The sequence below is a fragment of the Anastrepha ludens genome, chromosome 3 (assembly GCF_028408465.1).
Source record: "Anastrepha ludens isolate Willacy chromosome 3, idAnaLude1.1, whole genome shotgun sequence".
In the NCBI taxonomy this organism is placed as follows: domain Eukaryota; kingdom Metazoa; phylum Arthropoda; class Insecta; order Diptera; family Tephritidae; genus Anastrepha; species Anastrepha ludens.
In genome coordinates this window covers 109,453,424-109,472,173 of record NC_071499.1, presented here as the reverse complement: position 1 = coordinate 109,472,173, position 18,750 = coordinate 109,453,424, and the positions used below count along the sequence as shown (strand labels likewise).

The following is an 18,750-nucleotide window of genomic DNA, read 5'->3' as shown; positions in this document are numbered from 1 at the left end:
TCGACTTTAGGTTCTGTTCACCGTGAAATAATGGGGAAAGAATTTTAATTCATTGCATTTATAGTTTAAGAATGATGTACCGAGTGTTTACTGTACTGATACTGTACTCAAGAATGATAGAAAGATTATTCTTTCCATCATGTACTGTACTCTGTGTTTACAGCTAACTTCACTTGGGCGCCGTTTTAAATCGCTATTAAACGTCTTTTGTCAATTCACCCAGTATAGAGAAATAAAATATTTGTTTATTCGTAGAAATTTGTATTATTATAAAAGTGGGAAAGGAAAATCTTTAGTGTTAACGTATCATAATGGATTTTGATGATGCGAAAGAGAACATACAACCGCTAGCTGCTGGACGGAATGCCAGCATATTGCATGCTTCTTTGCGTGTGGAATCACCTCAGGAGCTACTAGCTCAGCGTCGTGAATTAGAACGAGTTATACACGAATATAAAGGAGATGATCCACTCGAACCATGGTATGCTTACATTAGCTGGATTGAGCAAAGTTTCCCATCGGGGGGCAAAGAATCTGGATTAGAAGAGGTTCTTACAAAGTGTTTGTCACGTTTCGAGAATGAGGAACGTTATTTTCAGGATAGGCGTATGATTAAATTGTACATGAAATTTGTGAGTGTGTTGATGTCCTTGTGCAGAATACATTGTTTATATATATACGTAATTCCATTTCCCGCAGATTGATAGTCATCAACACCCCATGGAGTGCTATCAACAGTTGTTTGATGCGGGTATTGGAACAATGGTGGCGGATTTCTATATTTGTTGGGCGTATCATTATGATACGTGTGGTAATACACGCAAAGCGGATGAAATATTTCGTCGAGGCATAGCATGTCGTGCGCAGCCTTTAGAGGAATTACAAGAGGCTCATCAGCACTTTGGATTCTCTGTATCTCAGCGTTTACTGTATCAAGATGACGAAGATGTGAAAGAAAATACAAAACGTCAGTTTGAAGAAAGACGTTTAGCATTAACATCACTTCGAGGACATCGGCGAAAAGCAATTGTTGGGAGTATACGCACCGGGGCTGCAGTTAAGAGCTATACCCCGGGGACGGTACAGGTATATGTTGTTCTAAGTGGATAATTGTTTTCATTTATTTATATGCATACTTTCATTAAGTTAGACTTTTGTACTTAACTTTTGGATTTTTATTTCGCTTCTCAGACGACGGTTGGTGCTAGTTCTTCGAGGCAAAGCAACACCCGTGTACAAGTACTTCATGATGAAAATGCCAGCTCCAACTTACCACTTCCACTAGCAATAGCAACTGCCGAAACTGAGAGGGAAGATCCTAAATCAGTAGTGCGCTCAATTATTGATGCAGCACGTAATCAAGAAAATCACAAAGAACCAGGTCCATGGAACAAAGCACATGATAAGAAAAAATCGGGAAAGCTGTTTGCTAGATCGACAAGCAATACCGATTTAGGATTTAATATACATGAAGACGTTGAAATGGAAGATGTTGAATACGAAATCTTTAACAAGCCCATGCAGCCACCAATTACTGAAGGAGAACGTAATTATGATAAGCCTTTTAAGTATCCAGCAAATTTTAAAAATAAAAATTTACCTCAAAATGAATGGCTCACACCGGTTACTATTGAAAATGCATCGGATCCCCGAACGCTCCCCCAGTATAACAAGTGCTGTCTATATCCCCGGCCAAATGTGGAATTTCAGCCAGAAGAGTACCGAGCATATTGTAGGTTTCGAAAACGGAACATATCAAATGAGTTTACCGCAAAACGTGAGCGATATTGGAGTAACGGTATAAATTGGGATGTTCGTCAATACCCTAATTTTGCAAAACAATCTAGACCCCAACGTTTAGGTGAATTAGATGCGTATTTGGAACCGGAAAAGAAAAAAGAACTTGTAGTGTGCTTTAGCGAGTTGTATGATACTTCAGCTCAAGTTGAATATCAGTGGGAAGAGTTAATGGCCAAGCGTTTACGTCGGAATGATACTATTTTGATGACGGCCGATATGGATGAAACAATGTGCGATATTAGCGAACGCGCGCAACGACGCAAAAGTTTCTTTCCTTTACGCAAATCAATAGCGCCCCGACAAACTATAACAAAGCCGCAAACCAATGATGAGGATATTACGGATATTACCGCCTATAGGGAATTGAAGGAACAAAGAAAAATTATAAATGACAGGGATTCAGTTGATATTCCTAATAAAAAGGAAATACCTAAGGAATCGAATGACGTTAGTGTGCCTCCAATTAAACCAGTTCAAACATTCGACATTTTTGAAGATAGCAACGTGATTACAAAAACCTCTACTGCTGCTGTGGGCCAAGAAGTTGTAATATACCAAGAAGAATTCCCTACGGCAGCTGGTTTAGATTTTAAGTTTAAAACTCCGGCATTGCCTAATACAACTGCCTTGGCTTTAGGGCCACAAACAACCACAACAACAAATAAATTGGGATTTGAAATTTATACCGAGGCATCTTCGACTGATTCGCCGCCAGTGGCGGTTGCCGCTGAGGGAGCTGTGGGTGGAGTAATTTTTGATCCTGAAGAAACATGTTCGACTCAAATATTCAACGTGTTTATTAAATCACAGTCGGTTAGTACACCAAAGACGGCTCAAAAAGTGGCTCCACGGGAATCCGGTTCTATTTTGAAATGTATTCCGAATACCCCAGAAATTGTAAATAGTCCAGATTGCCCTCCCGTAGTTGAACAAAGTGGTGATGAACAGGAAAATAGACTTAAAGACGTAGCTGAATATTCACCCCTTTTGGTAAAGCAGCTATCAACCATTTTGGAGACTTCCGAACACGGCACCACACAAGGTACTCATACAACGGGTGGTACGACAACAAAATCTAGCAATAGCACATCCGACGGTGAGGGCGAACGAGAGGTTGCAACGCGATTGCCAATGCCGCACACTGATTTAGAGCCGCTTGAAGAACAATCACAGGAATCCTCTACTGTGCCTCCAGAGATAATTGCACCCACGGATAATAACAATCTACACGGTAACACAACAACACATGGGGCAGATATGTCGCAACCTAGCACTGTAGAGGTAAAGAGTCTGGAAAAAATGCGTTTACAGATAGGTCCAGAGACGCAAGCTCCTCCAGCAGCATCAACTGGTGGTTTAAATTTTTCAATATTCGAAGATGAACATACTGAAGCACTTAAAGTTAAACAAGCTGGCAATTTTACACGTATTGATGAACGGGAGGACACTGCGGCTGGCTTTGCGATACGTAGTATTCGCTTTCAAGAGGACAAGACTGAAACTGTGCCTAAGATGCTACTAAACTCGCGTTCTATAGTTACATTTCAAGAAGACAAAACAGAAACGTTGCCCAAAATTGTAATAACACAAGCATCGATGGGATTCGAAACAGAAAAAACGGATACGATGCCGAAGATACCCCTAGAAGCACCAATTCTAACACTGGTCAAAGATGTCAGCTCAAATTTAGACGATTCATTTGAGTTTTTTGGACAAACTCCGCCTGGGAAAAGTATACTACATCCCAGGTATGAAGTTTCGGTTTTTAAGGAATGTATGGAGGCACGTACGCCAGCAACCAAACGTCACTGTAGTGTGGACACACCAGATTTGAAGCACTTCAAGCCACCGCAATCAACGCAAATGCCGGTAAGTTTACTAGCATATGAGTAAGAATCAACCATCTTAGAAAAAAAAACTTGTTAGAAGTGTGCACTAACCCTTCCAAACTACTGCGATTAAACCAACTTCTCTTAGAGATCCTAGGGCATTTGGTAGAACAGTAAGTTTGTGGTTGTTATTTTAATAACTCCGCTTGAGCCACTTTCGTTGACCAGACAAACCAGATAAGCTGGTGCTTTTATTTTGATCTCCCCGACTTAAAACTACTCATCTAACACTCTCTCCCATTGGTTCCACCCTGTCGAAACAGTCCGTTTCCTGGGCCTACCTTCCGTTCACCTATAAATCTCGGTCTATTCGAGAAGTCATGAGCAGGTAAAGAGCTTACGATTGGAAATGTTTAACTCTCATTAGTATATATAAATCCTATAGCGCCAGGAAGGAACAAAGTAGTTTTCTTCAAATTTGTGATGTTGCTGATGCCATCTCTAGAAAGCTGGTCAAGCTGCAACTGTGATATCTTTACATACGCCACAAGGTTTTTATATTCTCTTTGATTAATATTATACATAGTATATTATTTACTTACTTTTTTACTATAAGTGAACTCACCCCTGTGGATCGCATCGGTGTTATGTGCATTATTAATCCAAGTTTTTTTTTCTGATTATAAGTCAGTTATGACAGTAATAATCACCGTTTTCCTTCACAGAGTATTGCCACTTCTGGAAAGAGCGTCATGGCGGGTGTCAAGGGACCCGCCGTTTTTGAAGATGAGGTAGAAAAACTGAATTCGAAAAAAAATTTCGAGTCTATTCCCAAACCTTTAAATACACAAAAAACGATGGGTCCGACAGTGCCAGCTGTACACAGAACAATTGGGCGCGATTCATTTTTGCCTGATTTTTCATTTATTGAGGAGTCACAACCCAAGGCAAACACTCTAATCAATGACGATGCTAACCTGAAAGAAATTCCCTCCAATGTTCGGTCTACTACTGTTGATACAAATTCAGAAAAACTTAAGGCGATGATGGAATCGCAAGCATTACATGAATCAGCCGCAAAGAAGGTAGCTGAACGAAATGAAGTACAGGAGCGGCAAGCCAAATCGGACTTAGGTGATTCGTATTTGAAAAATTTCTCTGAAATTATGGACTCACAACCAGTGCAATCCGATAATAAGTGGCATAGATCTGCAACTAAAAGTCAGCGAGCTGAAATGCAAAAAACTGTTAATGAAAACATAAGTAATTCATTTCTGAAAGACTTTTCGGCAGTGATGGAATCGCAACCAACAAAAAAAGAAAGTGCATGCCAGCAAAATATATCCATAACAAATAAAGATCTTACAACTAATGGAAAACTTGAAGTAGAACTAAGTAAACTGAAGCTCAGCAAAAGAAAGTCTGACGAATTAGTTAAATTTGATTTTGGAAATGCGTATCCTAAAGATTTTTCTATTGTAATGGAGTCACAACCAGCGGCAATCGAGCGTGAGCCACATCAAACTAAGTCTTTTGCTGATAAACAGGTGGTCAAACAGAAAAGTGAAGAAGTCGAGAAAATTGAAATCGGGGATTGCCTTTTGAAGGATTTATCGTTGGTTATGGATTCACAGTCTGTTGCTAATGAAAAACAACTACGTCAAAGTAAATATCTTTCTACCATGACAACTACAACGCCGGTAACAGCATCACTATTTACTAAGCCTGAAGTAAATCCTCAAATAATGCAAGAAAATAACAAACCAGATTTAGGGAGTTCATATTTAAAAGATTTTTCATTCGTACCCGAAACGCAGCCGAATGAAAATGCAAACTATTGTCATCAAAATAAGATGGTATCAAATAAATCGAGCAGTGCAGCTCGTCAAAATCCAAATCCATCAATAAATATTACCGATTCTTATATCAACAATTTTTCAATGGCTTTGGAAACACCAGCAATTGATAGTACAACGAAATGCCCACAAAAACAGTTGGAAAAACTTACGCTTGAGCCAGCGCTACCAGCACAACCACTTCTTTTTCTAGATTCTTACATGAAAGATTTCTCCGGCTTTCAAGGTCGACTTGACGATTCAACCAGTGGTAGGAAAAATAACAACCGTCTATTATTTTTGAATGAATCAAAAAAACTAAGTACACCCCTACCCCCCATGCCACTGGTCGTCGATGCCAACAAAGAATTGAAAGCACAACGCGACGCTCCAAACAAACTATATTTTCTCGACAAATCTAGATCCAGTATTTCTCAACCTGCGCAAAGTAATCGCTTGTCAGCTGAAAAATTCTTCGAGTTAAGTGCGGAAACAGCAATGTTTTCTACAAATATCAGCATGATTAAAAACTCCACTTTGTTGCCGCACAATGAGCAAAATATTCTTTCAGCCCCAACACCAATAAAGGAAACTTCAGTACATATCAAACAGGAAGTTAATGAACCAGTTGGAGATACTAATAATCAACAGCAAGATAATGCATTCAAAACACCGCCATTGGCAGTAAACAAGTTGCCCCTACCTGCTCCAAATGCGCCGAACGTTTTGTCGCAATCGAGTTTGCATCAAGAAAAAACTAAAGCCAATTCAACAGGAGCAATACCGAAAACGCAATCAGTTAAAAAAACATTGCTCCGTGAAAGCAAAATACCACAACCTTTAAGCAATTTTAAAGCGCAAACAAATGATGTCCCGCCCGTGGAGGTAGATGTGCCCGAAGTTGTTGGCGATGACGACGACGCTGATGCGGAAATGAGTATCTATTTCAAGCACACGCCCAAAACACCGAAAATTGAACAGCATATTTGGCACGAAAAATCACCCTCACCAAGAACACCCTCAAAGAATGTGTACGTGCATCGCGATGTGGATTTAAATGTAACGAACCAAATTGTCGACAGTTTAAACGAGGATCCACAGGTAAACCCTTTTAATGCGTACCTGCAAGGTGCTTTCTTGGAACAAATCGATTTTAGCAATTACATTGATGAATTGCCAAATTGTATGTTGGTGGGGCATGTGTCACGCCTGAGTAATACGTCTAAGGTGAAAGTGAATGATGTTGAATTTGATGTTCTCAAGTTAGTGGGAGAGGGTGCGTACGGTGTCGTATACAGGTAAGCGAAAACATGATACAGTTGTCTGCTATATTATTTATTTATTTTATTTATTATTATTAAAGTCAAACATACAACCATAGGTTATTTTTACAATGATTGACCTTAAGAATAGTTTACATAACAGGATTAACAGTAAAATCAAAATTAAAATTAAAATTGTAGGTAGTAGTAAAGAAGTATAAGTTAGAGAAAGTAAGGTAAAAATAGTAGTAGTAGGAGTAGGGATTATTTGGAAGAGATTTAAATAATGTGGAACCATTTGAATACATTCAGCAATTTTCGGCAAGGTAGCGAAGCAATTTATTTTTGAAACACGAGCTTTCTTTTATACGTTTAATTTTGTAAGGTAAGGTATTCCAAAGACGGCCAGAGAACACTAAGTATTGACGTTCAGTCACCAAACAACTGTACCTATTTCATCGGGACTAAGTTTAACGAACGGCAGGACTTTGAAAGCATAAGTCGATCTTTGAGGTGTCTGGGTTTCTGAGTGTTTATGATCTCGTGGAGTAAAACTAAACATTTAAACCTAAGCAAGTCGTAGAAGGATACGGAAGCAATTTTTTTTCGCAAAAACAGAAATATGGTCATAACGTTTTTTACAGTACACGTATCTTACAATGTTGTTATACAAAATATTAAGCTTACTACGACACACACTATCACAAAGAGTATATAACTCACAACCATACAGTAACGTTGGTAACAAATACGTTTTGGCTAGTAGCAGTCGAATGTTTACTGGTGTAAAATACTGAGTTGTCCATAACTTTCGGAGCATACCATAAACTTTGCCTATGACGGTAAAGATGTGGTTGCTCCATGTCAAAGTTCTATTAAATGTAACCCCTGAATTTTTAACATTGTCCACATATTTAATCACAGCGTCATTTAGTTTGACTTGTGTATCGCCATCGAGTTTGATATATTTTTTGTAAAAAACGATACATTGGGACTTATCAGGATTAAGAATTAATCCGTTGTCAGAAGCCCACTTGCTTGTGAGGCTCAAGTCAGAATTCATATTACTTATGCTAATATCAATACAGCTAATGGGACAACTAACATATAATTGAACGCCATCAGCATATATGTACATGGACATCACTATATTTAATCACACCAACAAATCGTTAATGTATAAGACAAATAAAAGAGAGCCAAGGATAGAGTCTTAAGGTACACCTCTGGTTCCAGGGAGAAAGTTTGACATGGTATTATCACCACATACGGCTTGTAATCGGTCAATAAGATACGTTTCTATAAGAGTCAAAGCCGACGTTGAAAAGCTAAATAAGTTTTTAAGCTTCAAGTCAGAGTCAAATGCCTTGGAATGGTCAAGTAGAGTTAGAAAAGTCACATGCTTTTTGTCAATGTTGAGCCTTATGTCATCAGACACTTTTAGGAGCTACTACATCTAAACCCTGACTGCAATGTGTTCACCAAGGCGTTGTTATTCAGAAAAGTGTTTATTTGGCGATGCATACGAGTAATACGCTCAAGAACTTTGGATAAGAACAGCAATATTGCAATCGGGCGGTAGTCTTCATTCGTTTTCTTAATTGGTATGATTTTGGCTCTCTTCCAAGTGTCTGGTTAAGACGGTATTCAGAGCATAGGTAAGATATTTTAAGATCTTTGGTAACAGGCATTTTATAAATTTTGGATGAATTCCATCCAGACCGGCCGCATTCGACTTGACACTAAGTATGGACTGTACTACCTCACAATCATCGACACATTCAAAACAAAAACTGGACATCATAACGTTAAGATTAGAATTGTAATTGTCATAACATATATTGTTAACAGAGCTGGGCAAGCACACAAAATTCTCATTTAGTACATTTACATTAATATCATCATCATATTATCCTATAAAAACATTCTCCTATAAATATATTTTTGCGTTTCTTCATTGCAGTGGTGTGAATAGTAAGACTGGAAAGAAATATGCGCTAAAGCAGGAGCGCCCGCCTAACTTTTGGGAATACTATATATGCCTAGAAGTGCATAGCCGGTTAAATTCGGATGATTTGGTAATTATTGAAAAACTATATATGAGCCACTCCAGCCATTCCATTTGCAATATGTTTTATACTTTGTTTTTGTGGCTTTCTAGCTCTTTTAGTATTTACATAACATTGAGCAAGTTGGCTTAGAAGTTATCAACATTCGCTGAACAAAAATTACGTGAATTCGGTCCCCCGACAGTCGGTTCTAAATAACCGGAACGACCCGGATTTATATTTGGCCAAGGACTGCCACTTCAGCAGCATTCCTCGTATATGCATGGGGAATGTTTATGCTGCTACAACAATAACAACGTGAATGCGTTCTAAGAAAATGCTCAGTGCAAAATCTCATACCTACTAAATAGTTCAGAATAACCACAACTGATTACATTTTTAAGATTTTTTTTTTAATTTACGATTTCTGTAATGTTTACGGGAAGTGGACTTGATTGTCGCCCCCTTTTAGTGTTACTTCTTTTGATCAGGCGGTATGTTGTTGTTGTAATAACAGTCACAGTCACTGGGCCGGATATAAATCCCAGTCGTTTCGGTAAGGTAGAACTGACTGTCGAGGGAACGTTACCGATCTGGCGATGTTGTTGTTGTTCTTGTTATTGCAGTATACTTAACCCAGTCAGTGTAGTGTAGATTACCGGTCGTCTTCATCTAACGGTAGGCCCAGGAAACATGTTGTTTCGGCAGGTTGGGTCCAGAGGGAGAGGGGTGTTAGATGAGGGGATTTAGAGGGGCATGTGAAAAGGTGGTTAATGTCGTGCGGGGTGCCTTCACATGCTGGACGTATGTTGGGATAAATTCTGGATAGGTAGGAGTTTAACCTGCTACAGTATCCAGAACGTCTTTCGGGGTAGCTGAAGGTTTTCATCTGCTATCGGTGGTGGTTGGACGCCGATTACGGCAATCGGGGGTCGGGAGCTTAAGAAGGTGGTAAGTGTCTCCTGATGAATGTCGTTAATTGTCTGTGTAAACACTCTCCGGTCCAGTTGTTGTCGATTTGTTTTGTTCTGCATGTCGTTGATATAAAACAACAAGAACAATATAGTGTTTTTTTTTTAATTTGATTTCATTTATTTATTTTTATTTTTTTGCTTTTTTATTTTTATTTTTTTGCTTTTTTATTTTTATTTTTGCTTTTTTTTATTTTTAGTTTTAATTTTTTTATTTTTATTTTTGCTTTTTTATTTTTATTTTTGCTTTTTTATTTTTATTTTTACTTTTTTTGTTTTTATTTTTTTCATTTTTATTTTTACTTCTTTCATTTTTATTTGTATTTATTTATGTTTACTTTTTTACTTTATTTTTATTTTTTTATTTTTACTTTTGATTTATTTTTCCTTTTCTTTATTTTTAATATACTTGTTTTAATTTTTTTTTACTTTTTTAAATTTTTGTTTTTACTTTTTTTATTTCTTTTTTTAATTATAATTTTTTATTTATATATGTATATATTTATATTTTTTGTTTAATTCTTTATTGTACAAATACAATACGACTTTTTTTATACTTTTATTTATATTTTTTTATTATTTTTTTATTTATATTTTTTGTATTATTTTTTATTTAAATTTTTTGTTTAATTCTTTATTGTACAAATATAATACGACTCGCAGCGCTGGTGACGGAGGCCTTTGGCTGTCCTTTGCAAGTTATGCGAAGAAATTTATTACTTTGATAGTTGGTTTTTGTTCATATATAGCAACACACTGCTTGTTTGCTGGAAGAACATCATACCAAAAAAAAAAAAAACTGTCTTTTAAACGAGTATGCAGAAATGACGCAGGAAAGTAGATTGAAATCTTACGGCTTACGGCTTAAATTTTAATCCAAAATCCAAAAATAAATCTCTTATTTTAATATGTTCTCTTTATAGCGTTTAGTTCTGTCTTATCTTTTATATAATTCTACTAAATTTTTTCTATACGAAAATACATAATCACCACTCCAATAACTTTCCATTTTTTCTTCAATGCATTAGGTTTGCGCCTTTATGAGCATCGACTATGCCCTCATTGGTAATAATTCTAGCGTCCTAATTTCACCATTTTCTACGTATGGCTCGTTAATAACTGTTTGTAATAAGGTGAAAAAACATACATTGAGAAATGTAGATGAGTATGTCGTAATGTTGTTAACTTGTGAGCTACTTAGCATTATTGATCATCTGCATGCAGTCAATATTATACATGCCGACATCAAAGCCGATAATTTCATCCTGATGAAGAAGTAAGTGCTCCCTTCATTTGTATGGTTATTCCCTTGTATGTAAGAGTATATTCTATTATATTTTTGTTGCTTTTCAGATTGGATTATAACAGTACTCAGTACGCTCTCCAACTGATCGATTTTGGTGTATCAATAGATATGAAATTATTTAAACCTGGCCAGACTTTTAATTACGTCCACAATGAAAATGCTTTCAAGTGTGTAGAAATGCGTGAAGGACGACCATGGACGTACCAATTGGACTTGTACGGTTTGGCCGGTGTTATTCATGTGTTGCTCTTCGGTAAATTTATGGATATTACACAACGTGCCAATGGCACCTGGATGCATAAGACGCACGTGCCGCGCTACATAAATCGTACACTATGGGACACGATATTTCAGTCATTGCTAAATGTGCGTGATTGTGATTCAATGCCGAATTTGCAAAATCTGCGTGCACTTATTAAGGAAGAAATAGCAGAGAAAGAGAAGTTCGTAGTTAGAAAGGTTACCGAGTTTAATTTGACCTTAATCGCTTAAAACTATGTAGCATAACTTACTGGTTTTCCAATTTATTAGATTTGATTAAATAAATATTAAGATTTAGTATGCACAATTTTTCACTCTGAAATTTTCACATTTCTTTAGTATTGCAGCTAGTGAGTTTGATCGATTCAATTTCGTTTGGTGAGCTTGATTCCGTGTGCTTAGTATTTTCTTTTCTGCAGCGCACATCAATCGGTCTTTGATATAGTGATCCATTTCAAAGTCGGTTTCTTCTGGCACAATATCATTTGGATTTTTAGTGGATGCTGAGTCGAGCGCTTTTATGATAAGACTCAGCAAGGCGTGTGCCAACTTGTGGCACATTTCGTACTCCTTTGCCTCAGGTGAGTTATAATAAATAGCATTCTGGCTGGTAGGTTGTACACCGATTGCCAGTAAAATGTTGCAGAAAATGCCGCGTTGCATCCGCGAATACGGCTCAACCAGCTGTGGTGGTATTTGCATTGTGGTTGCCAGTTTCGCTATGAAGTTCGAAAACTTCTTAACTAACACGTCGAGATATTGTGTGCGACACTGACGCTCCAGTTTGGTGAGCATTTCATAGTAAAGTTCCTGTTTACGTTTGTAAAGGTCTTCGCGCTTGCGTTCTTTGCACTTTTGACTCTTTATAATCTGTTCTAATTGTCTAAAACAAAAAGGATGAAAAGGTTTAACTAAGAAGTTTATAGAAGAAATATAATCCCTCCATATTATAAATATTATTTCAATATAATCTTTAAAATTTTTAGAATTTAAATGAAGAACTTTGGTAGGATAGCTAATACCGACTGTTAGCATGTGTATGTACATATACATATCATTAGTTGTTGTGGTAGCATTTCACTAGGCCCTGCCACTACGGTGTGGTCATCGTCTAACTCATCTAACAGTAGGCTCAGACAACGTGCTGTTTCGACAGGTTGGAGTCCAAAGGGAGAAGGGTGTTAGGTGAGTGGGCTTAAGTGAGCATGTGAATAGGTGGTTAGTATCGTGCGGTGTGCCTTCACAATGCCGAGCATATATTGAGTATGTCGGGGTCGATGCTAGATAAGTTGGGGTTTAAGGGGTTATACTCAGTTATGACTTTCAAAAAAATCGATTTTTTTTATTGCATTTTTGTAATGTACATATATTCAAAAGTATGCGCACGAAATTTGAAGTAGATCTAAGCAATACTTTCGGAGTTATACCTAAATATGTAGAGATGCCTCGGCACGTTTTAAGGTAGGTATTGAAACTTTAAACGTGTTTTTTTCAAAACGGCATTTTTCAAGTCGGTGTACACGATATCTCGAAAACGGCTTGTTTGATCGGTCAACCGTTTTAACTCAATCTTTAAAGATACATTTTCTAGTAATTAATCGTTCCTTTTGTAAATCTGATACTTATTTTCCATTTTATAATCAATTTACGGCCAAATTTTAACGTAAAAATCGAAATCATTTCTTTTAAAAGCTGCCATTTTGTGAAAATTCACTATTTTGATTAGCCGAACGATTAATTACTAGATAATATAATATATTAACAAAATTTGTTTGGTTTTTTGATTTCAGATAATCCAATCCTGAGTTACGATGTACACCGTAAATCGTCTTTTTTTAAAGGAGGTTCCAGAAATCGCCTGCAGCGCGCTCTATAATCAACATTTTCATAAATAAAAAAAATACCAGTCTAACGGTTAGACGCGATAGAAGTGAAACCTTCCGTTAAACAAACAGAGAGAATGAGACGAAAGCAGCATTAGGAGCGGGATAATTATAGGTTCATTATAATATTGCTATAAAGTTCATATTTTATTTCAACAAATGATACGAGTGGCTTATTATAGCTAAAATATGATTTTTACGTTAAAATCGCTACTTAAAATCATTGGAACTTTATCGTAATCTTTTCTAAGTATCCGCGATACTTCTGGTGTATACTTTATTAAATTTTCGTGAATGAATTCCGTGATGCTATTTATTGATTGATTCGGTGAAATATAAATTGCCACAATTAAAACTGTTTTTCCATTGCTCAATCTGGTTTCGCATGCACATATATCTCCCACTTTAGAGAGCTGAACAGACAGTGATTCTAGTTGCTGTGCATTCAGATCTATCTGTGGAGTTACAATACGAGCACCGTCATTTTGATTGTGGTATATTGTAACACCGCTTGCAATTGTGGTAAATATTTAAAAATGAAAATATTTACGAATATAAAAATACGGACGCAATACAGCACACGCGGTTGCTATTATGAGCGTCGTAACGCGTATAATACACAGACGTACTAACATACACGCAAACATTCGTAGGACGCTTGGTTTGAATTTTTGACGTGATAACGTCTTATAATTCGATTTAACAGGCTGCACGCACGAAAAAATGTGTCGTTACCTTGCTCATTAGTGTTACCTTGCTCTTTAGTGTTACCTTGCTCATATGTAGTTACCTTGCTCATTAGTGTTACCTTGCTCTTTAGTGTTACCTTGCTCTTTAGTGTTACCTTGCTCATTAGTGTTACCTTGCTCTTTAGTGTTACCTTGCTCATTAGTGTTACCTTGCTCATATGTAGTTACCTTGCTCATTGCATTGAATGAACTGCAAATTCTTTCACCATTCGAAAGCTACATCCTCCACGAGTAACATGGATTATATTTTATTTTGGAAATAGGGCTCGAGATATAGGTCAAAACCTGGACCCGGGTAACCTTCGGATGTGTATGTACAATATGGGTATCAAATGGAAGCTGTTGGTGAATGCTTTAGTCCAGAGTATTTTTCATGCCGCTCCGTGACTAGGGTCTCGAGATAGAGACCAAAACGTGGACCCTAGAATGTGTTTGTATAATATGGATATCAAATTGAAGCTGTTGGTGAATGCTTTAGTACAGAGTATTTTTCATGCCGCTCCGTGACTGGGGTCTCGAGATATAGGTCAAAACGTGGACCCGGGTAACCTTTGGCTGTGTATGTACAGTATGGGTATCAAATGAAAGCTGTTGATAAGTGCTTTAATACGGGGTAATTTTCATACCTATTGATGACTAGGGTCTCGAAATATATGCCAAAACGTGGACCCGCCGTGTCTTTGCACCGAATTAAACCAAACTTACACACATTGTTAAGGAGGTATTGAAGATGGTTTCCGTATAGTTTGGATACCTATTGGTAGACAGGGTCTCGAGATATAGGTCAAAACGTGGACCCGGGTAACCTTCGGATGTGTATGTACAATATGGGTATCAAATGGAAGCTGTTGGGGAATGCTTTAGTTCAGAGTATTTTTCATGCCGCTCCGTGACTGGGGTCTCGAGATATAAGTCAAAACGTGGACCCGGGTAACCTTTGGTTGTGTATGTACAATATGGGTATCAAATGAAAGCTGTTGATAAGTGCTTTAATACGGGGTAATTTGTTATGTTATGTTATGTTCTGTTATGTTATATTATGTTATATTATGTTATGTTATGTTATGTTATGTTATGTTGTGTTGTGTTGTGTTGTGTTGTGTTGTGTTGTGTTGTGTTGTGTTGTGTTGTGTTGTGTTGTGTTGTGTTGTGTTGAGTTATGTTATGTTATGTTAAAGTATATTATGTTATGTTAATGTTAACTCATTCTCTATATCCATACAAAATATCTATCAAACAAATAAAATTAAAATTTTCTTTTGAAAAATGCAACCATTCAATCAGTATTTTCTTATGACGTTATCACGTTAAACTATCGTCAGTAAACCGGCTTTACAGACAACCTCTTTTTATACATATGTATGTATGCTATACTATGGCCTAGCCTATGTACGTACATACATATTTGTGTTCTGAACTTCCAGCAAAACAATGCTTATTAATATACACATATGCATCTACATACAACCGCACACACAGGCCACTCACTTTATTCCTGTAAATGCGTATGTCGTCCAAAGCTAAAATTCTATGCCTAGCGACTACAAGAACAAAATGCATTAATAGGCGCAGGCGTAGCGGCCATCATCCTAGTTGCCATAGCGCTGAACAGTCGCGGCGGCGCCGAACAGTTTCAACTATTGTACTGTGCAACAAAAACTCATCATCAAAAAATTGATTTATAAATTCGAGCTCATAGTTCTAAGAGCAAGTACTTTCATTCATAAAACGAGCCGCCCATATGCTAATTTTCTCGACAATTCGAAAATAGTCAATATTGGAATATTTCGCGTAGAATTATTTGCCAATGTTCAATTTTTGTCAAGTCGAGTGCCCGCGGCTCCGTAAATATGTTTGCACCCATATATGTATGTAAATATATGTTTCTAAATGCTCGACAACCGCAGCTGCCTGTTCAAGGTTACTGTACATTAGGCCGGGTCGATTTGTGGGAAGGCAAAAAAATCGCCCATTGCTCTGTGAAAATCATATTCTAGGGATCAGAATAAGAAATTTTGCCGAAGGAACCGTACCTCTAAAACGATTTCTGATGTCCCCCAATATGGGTCGAACTTTTTAGTTTCTTTTCTATAACTCACATTCATTCATTTACATATGTTCTGACTAGATAAATTTCTTAAGAGAAAAAATAGATAATATTATAAATAAATAAAAATAAAGAAAAAACATAGCCATTTAGCTGATTTTTTCATGCAAAGGCCAAAAATGGTGATATTTTGAAATTGGGGGACATCAGAATTCGTTTTAGAGGTATGGTTCCTTCGGCAAAGTTTCTTATTTTGATCCCTAGAATACGATTTTCATAGAGCAATGAGCGATTTTTAAATCGACCCGCCCTACTGTACATGCAATGCTGTGCCTATGAATGCGCGCTGGATTTCTTGAGAAATTTTACCGTATGTTTTGCTGTGGCGAGGCACATATGTACATACACACAACATATATACATATATCCGCATATATACATACATATATGTATAAATTCACAAATTTAAATTTGCTTATGCCATCCTTCTGTGTGCCTGGTAATGAAGCATTTTCTATACATACATATATATACGTTTTTTTTCTTCTTCTTTTTGGTGTCGCTTTTTCGTTTCATCGAGTCTCAAATCACTCCCAACGATTCTAAAGAAGTTTTCACTTCAAAAATTTTGTTACGTTCTTGAAGGATGCTTTTATAACCACCAAAAATTTTCAAATTAAAATATTCTGAAGTTTCTTCAGGATAAATCCTTGACAACCCGTCTTTTATTTGCTTCATAACTGCGTATAACCCCTTAACCTACTACAATACCCAGATCGTAATTGAGCCAAAATCGCGAGGCAGTTGAGGCTCTTCGTGGCGGTATTAGGTGACCAGACGACCCACGACAGTCGGTTCTACGTTTCCGTATCTGTTATTCCAGCAGCATTCCTCAAACATATATGTGGATTGTTTATGCTGTTATAACATCAACAACTAAGTCATATGTATATCTAGGGAAAAACATCCAGACCTTTTTACTTCAAGTACTTTCCGAACGATAAATTCCCAACTCTTCTGACAAAGCGGTCGGGTATCGTTGCTTCACCTTTAACTACAAAATAAGCAAAGTAAAAATATAATGGAGGGTCTTTAGGCGATGTTTGTCTCAAGTCTAAGGATCGCCTAAAACTGTCGCCAAGCCTTTTCTTGACGATCCACTCATATATTTTCTTGAAGACTTATCAAAGACACTTATGATAAATCGTATATAAACTTATTGTTACACTCGTTGGAAGTTAGACAAGTTATTAAAAAATGACTTCGATTTTTACGGGGCCATACTCGTGTGGGACTGCTAGTGAGTAATATTCGGTAAGCAAACATGAGAATGTGTTTCTGTAACAAGAATTTTGTCGCAAAAACAATCTACACTCTATTTGTAGGAAAACATAGACATGCGTCAAAAATAAGAGAAATTCAATAAAAGACCTATGAAAAGATATATACTCCAATAATATACGTACAAGGTGGCACAAAATTAATCCCCCTCTCGGAAGATTTATAATTTTTGAAAACGGGGTCACACGTCAATCGTATTTGACACTTGTGAACTAGAATGGTATCCTGACAACTGGATGGACACGGCGAAGGAAAAAAAAAACAAGTCAGTTGATTTACCGATGCCACCAGGGATGATAGAATACTGAAGGTGTGGCGTCTTCCCAAAAGAGTTACTTTATTTTTTGCGATTTTGACACGTCAGGTCCGTTCCAATACAAAACAAGCGAGCAAAACAATATACAGTGATTTGTGATACTTAAACTAAACAAACACGAAGGGGCGTGTTAAATTGTGAAAACAAATGAATATAAATATATTTTGCGCTACTATTTGGATGACGACTTGGCAAGAATGTGCGTATAATTTCTTGTGATTGGTTGTTGTTGTTGTATCAGCAATACTAAACCCTGTCAGTGTAATTTAAATCACCGTTCGCCGCCTAGCTCATCTAACGATAGGCCCAGGAAACTTGCTGTTTCGACAGCTTGGGTTCAGAGGGGGAGGTGGTAGATGAGTGAGTTTGATGAGGCATGTGAAAAGGTGGTTAGTGTCGTGCGGGGTGCTTTCACATGCCGGGGTGCTTCTATTGCTACTCTTCCTCTGCACAAACAAGTAATTCCCCTTCCTTTTGTTTGCTTATTCATGGAGCATGACAACACAGCGAGTTCGGAAGACGCAACATTGTATTCTATCATCCTTGGATAACTTCCTTATCAGATTCGCCTTGATACAAGCATACTCGCAAGTGGAGCTCGTAAAGGTCAACATAGAAATTTCCATCACTGCAGTAAAAAAGTTATCTAAAAACAAAATTGAATGTCTTAATTTTGCGCCGCCTTGTATGTATATACATATGTACATGTGCGTTTTAAATATTTGTATGTTTATTCTATTTTATTGTGATTGAAAACTTCCTGGCATTTTTAACTTACTCAGTGGATATAACATTATATTTGCCAGCCAGTCGTTTGACACGTTGACGACGTTCCTTGGGGCTTAATATTTGTCTATGCTCAACATAATTGCCAACTACTATGCGCTTTTTCGCAGCAGCAATTTGATCGATACGCGGACGAACACAAGGCGGTGGCGATGGCTTATACGCCATACGCGCGACATATAGTTTCAACTTTTTCATATTTTCTTGCTCTTTTTTCTTGTCCTCCATTAGCTCCTCTTCTTCTCCTTCAGGTTCGATTGTGGATGAAGAAGGTAGCGGCTCATCCCAATCCTGAACTCCTTCACTAGCCATGTCG

General features: G+C 37.2%; 2 protein-coding genes across 2 annotated transcripts; one reads left to right on the top strand and one right to left on the bottom strand.

Moving 5' to 3' along the window:
* Window positions 1-159: 159 nt before the first annotated feature.
* LOC128858751 (uncharacterized) lies at window positions 160-11,619 on the top strand. The gene is made up of 7 exons (XM_054095242.1): window positions 160-632; window positions 700-1,086; window positions 1,192-3,669; window positions 4,355-6,762; window positions 8,690-8,804; window positions 10,774-11,021; window positions 11,099-11,619. Exons 1-7 carry the CDS (start codon window positions 312-314, stop codon window positions 11,541-11,543), a joined length of 6,402 nt encoding a protein of 2,133 aa, XP_053951217.1. The 5' UTR covers window positions 160-311; the 3' UTR covers window positions 11,544-11,619.
* LOC128858753 (uncharacterized) lies at window positions 11,607-18,748 on the bottom strand. The gene is made up of 2 exons (XM_054095245.1): window positions 18,427-18,748; window positions 11,607-12,195 (listed from the first exon to the last, which is right to left on the bottom strand). The coding sequence occupies exons 1-2, from the start codon at window positions 18,744-18,746 to the stop codon at window positions 11,607-11,609; spliced, it is 909 nt and encodes a 302-aa protein (XP_053951220.1). The 5' UTR covers window positions 18,747-18,748.
* Window positions 18,749-18,750: the final 2 nt, after the last annotated feature.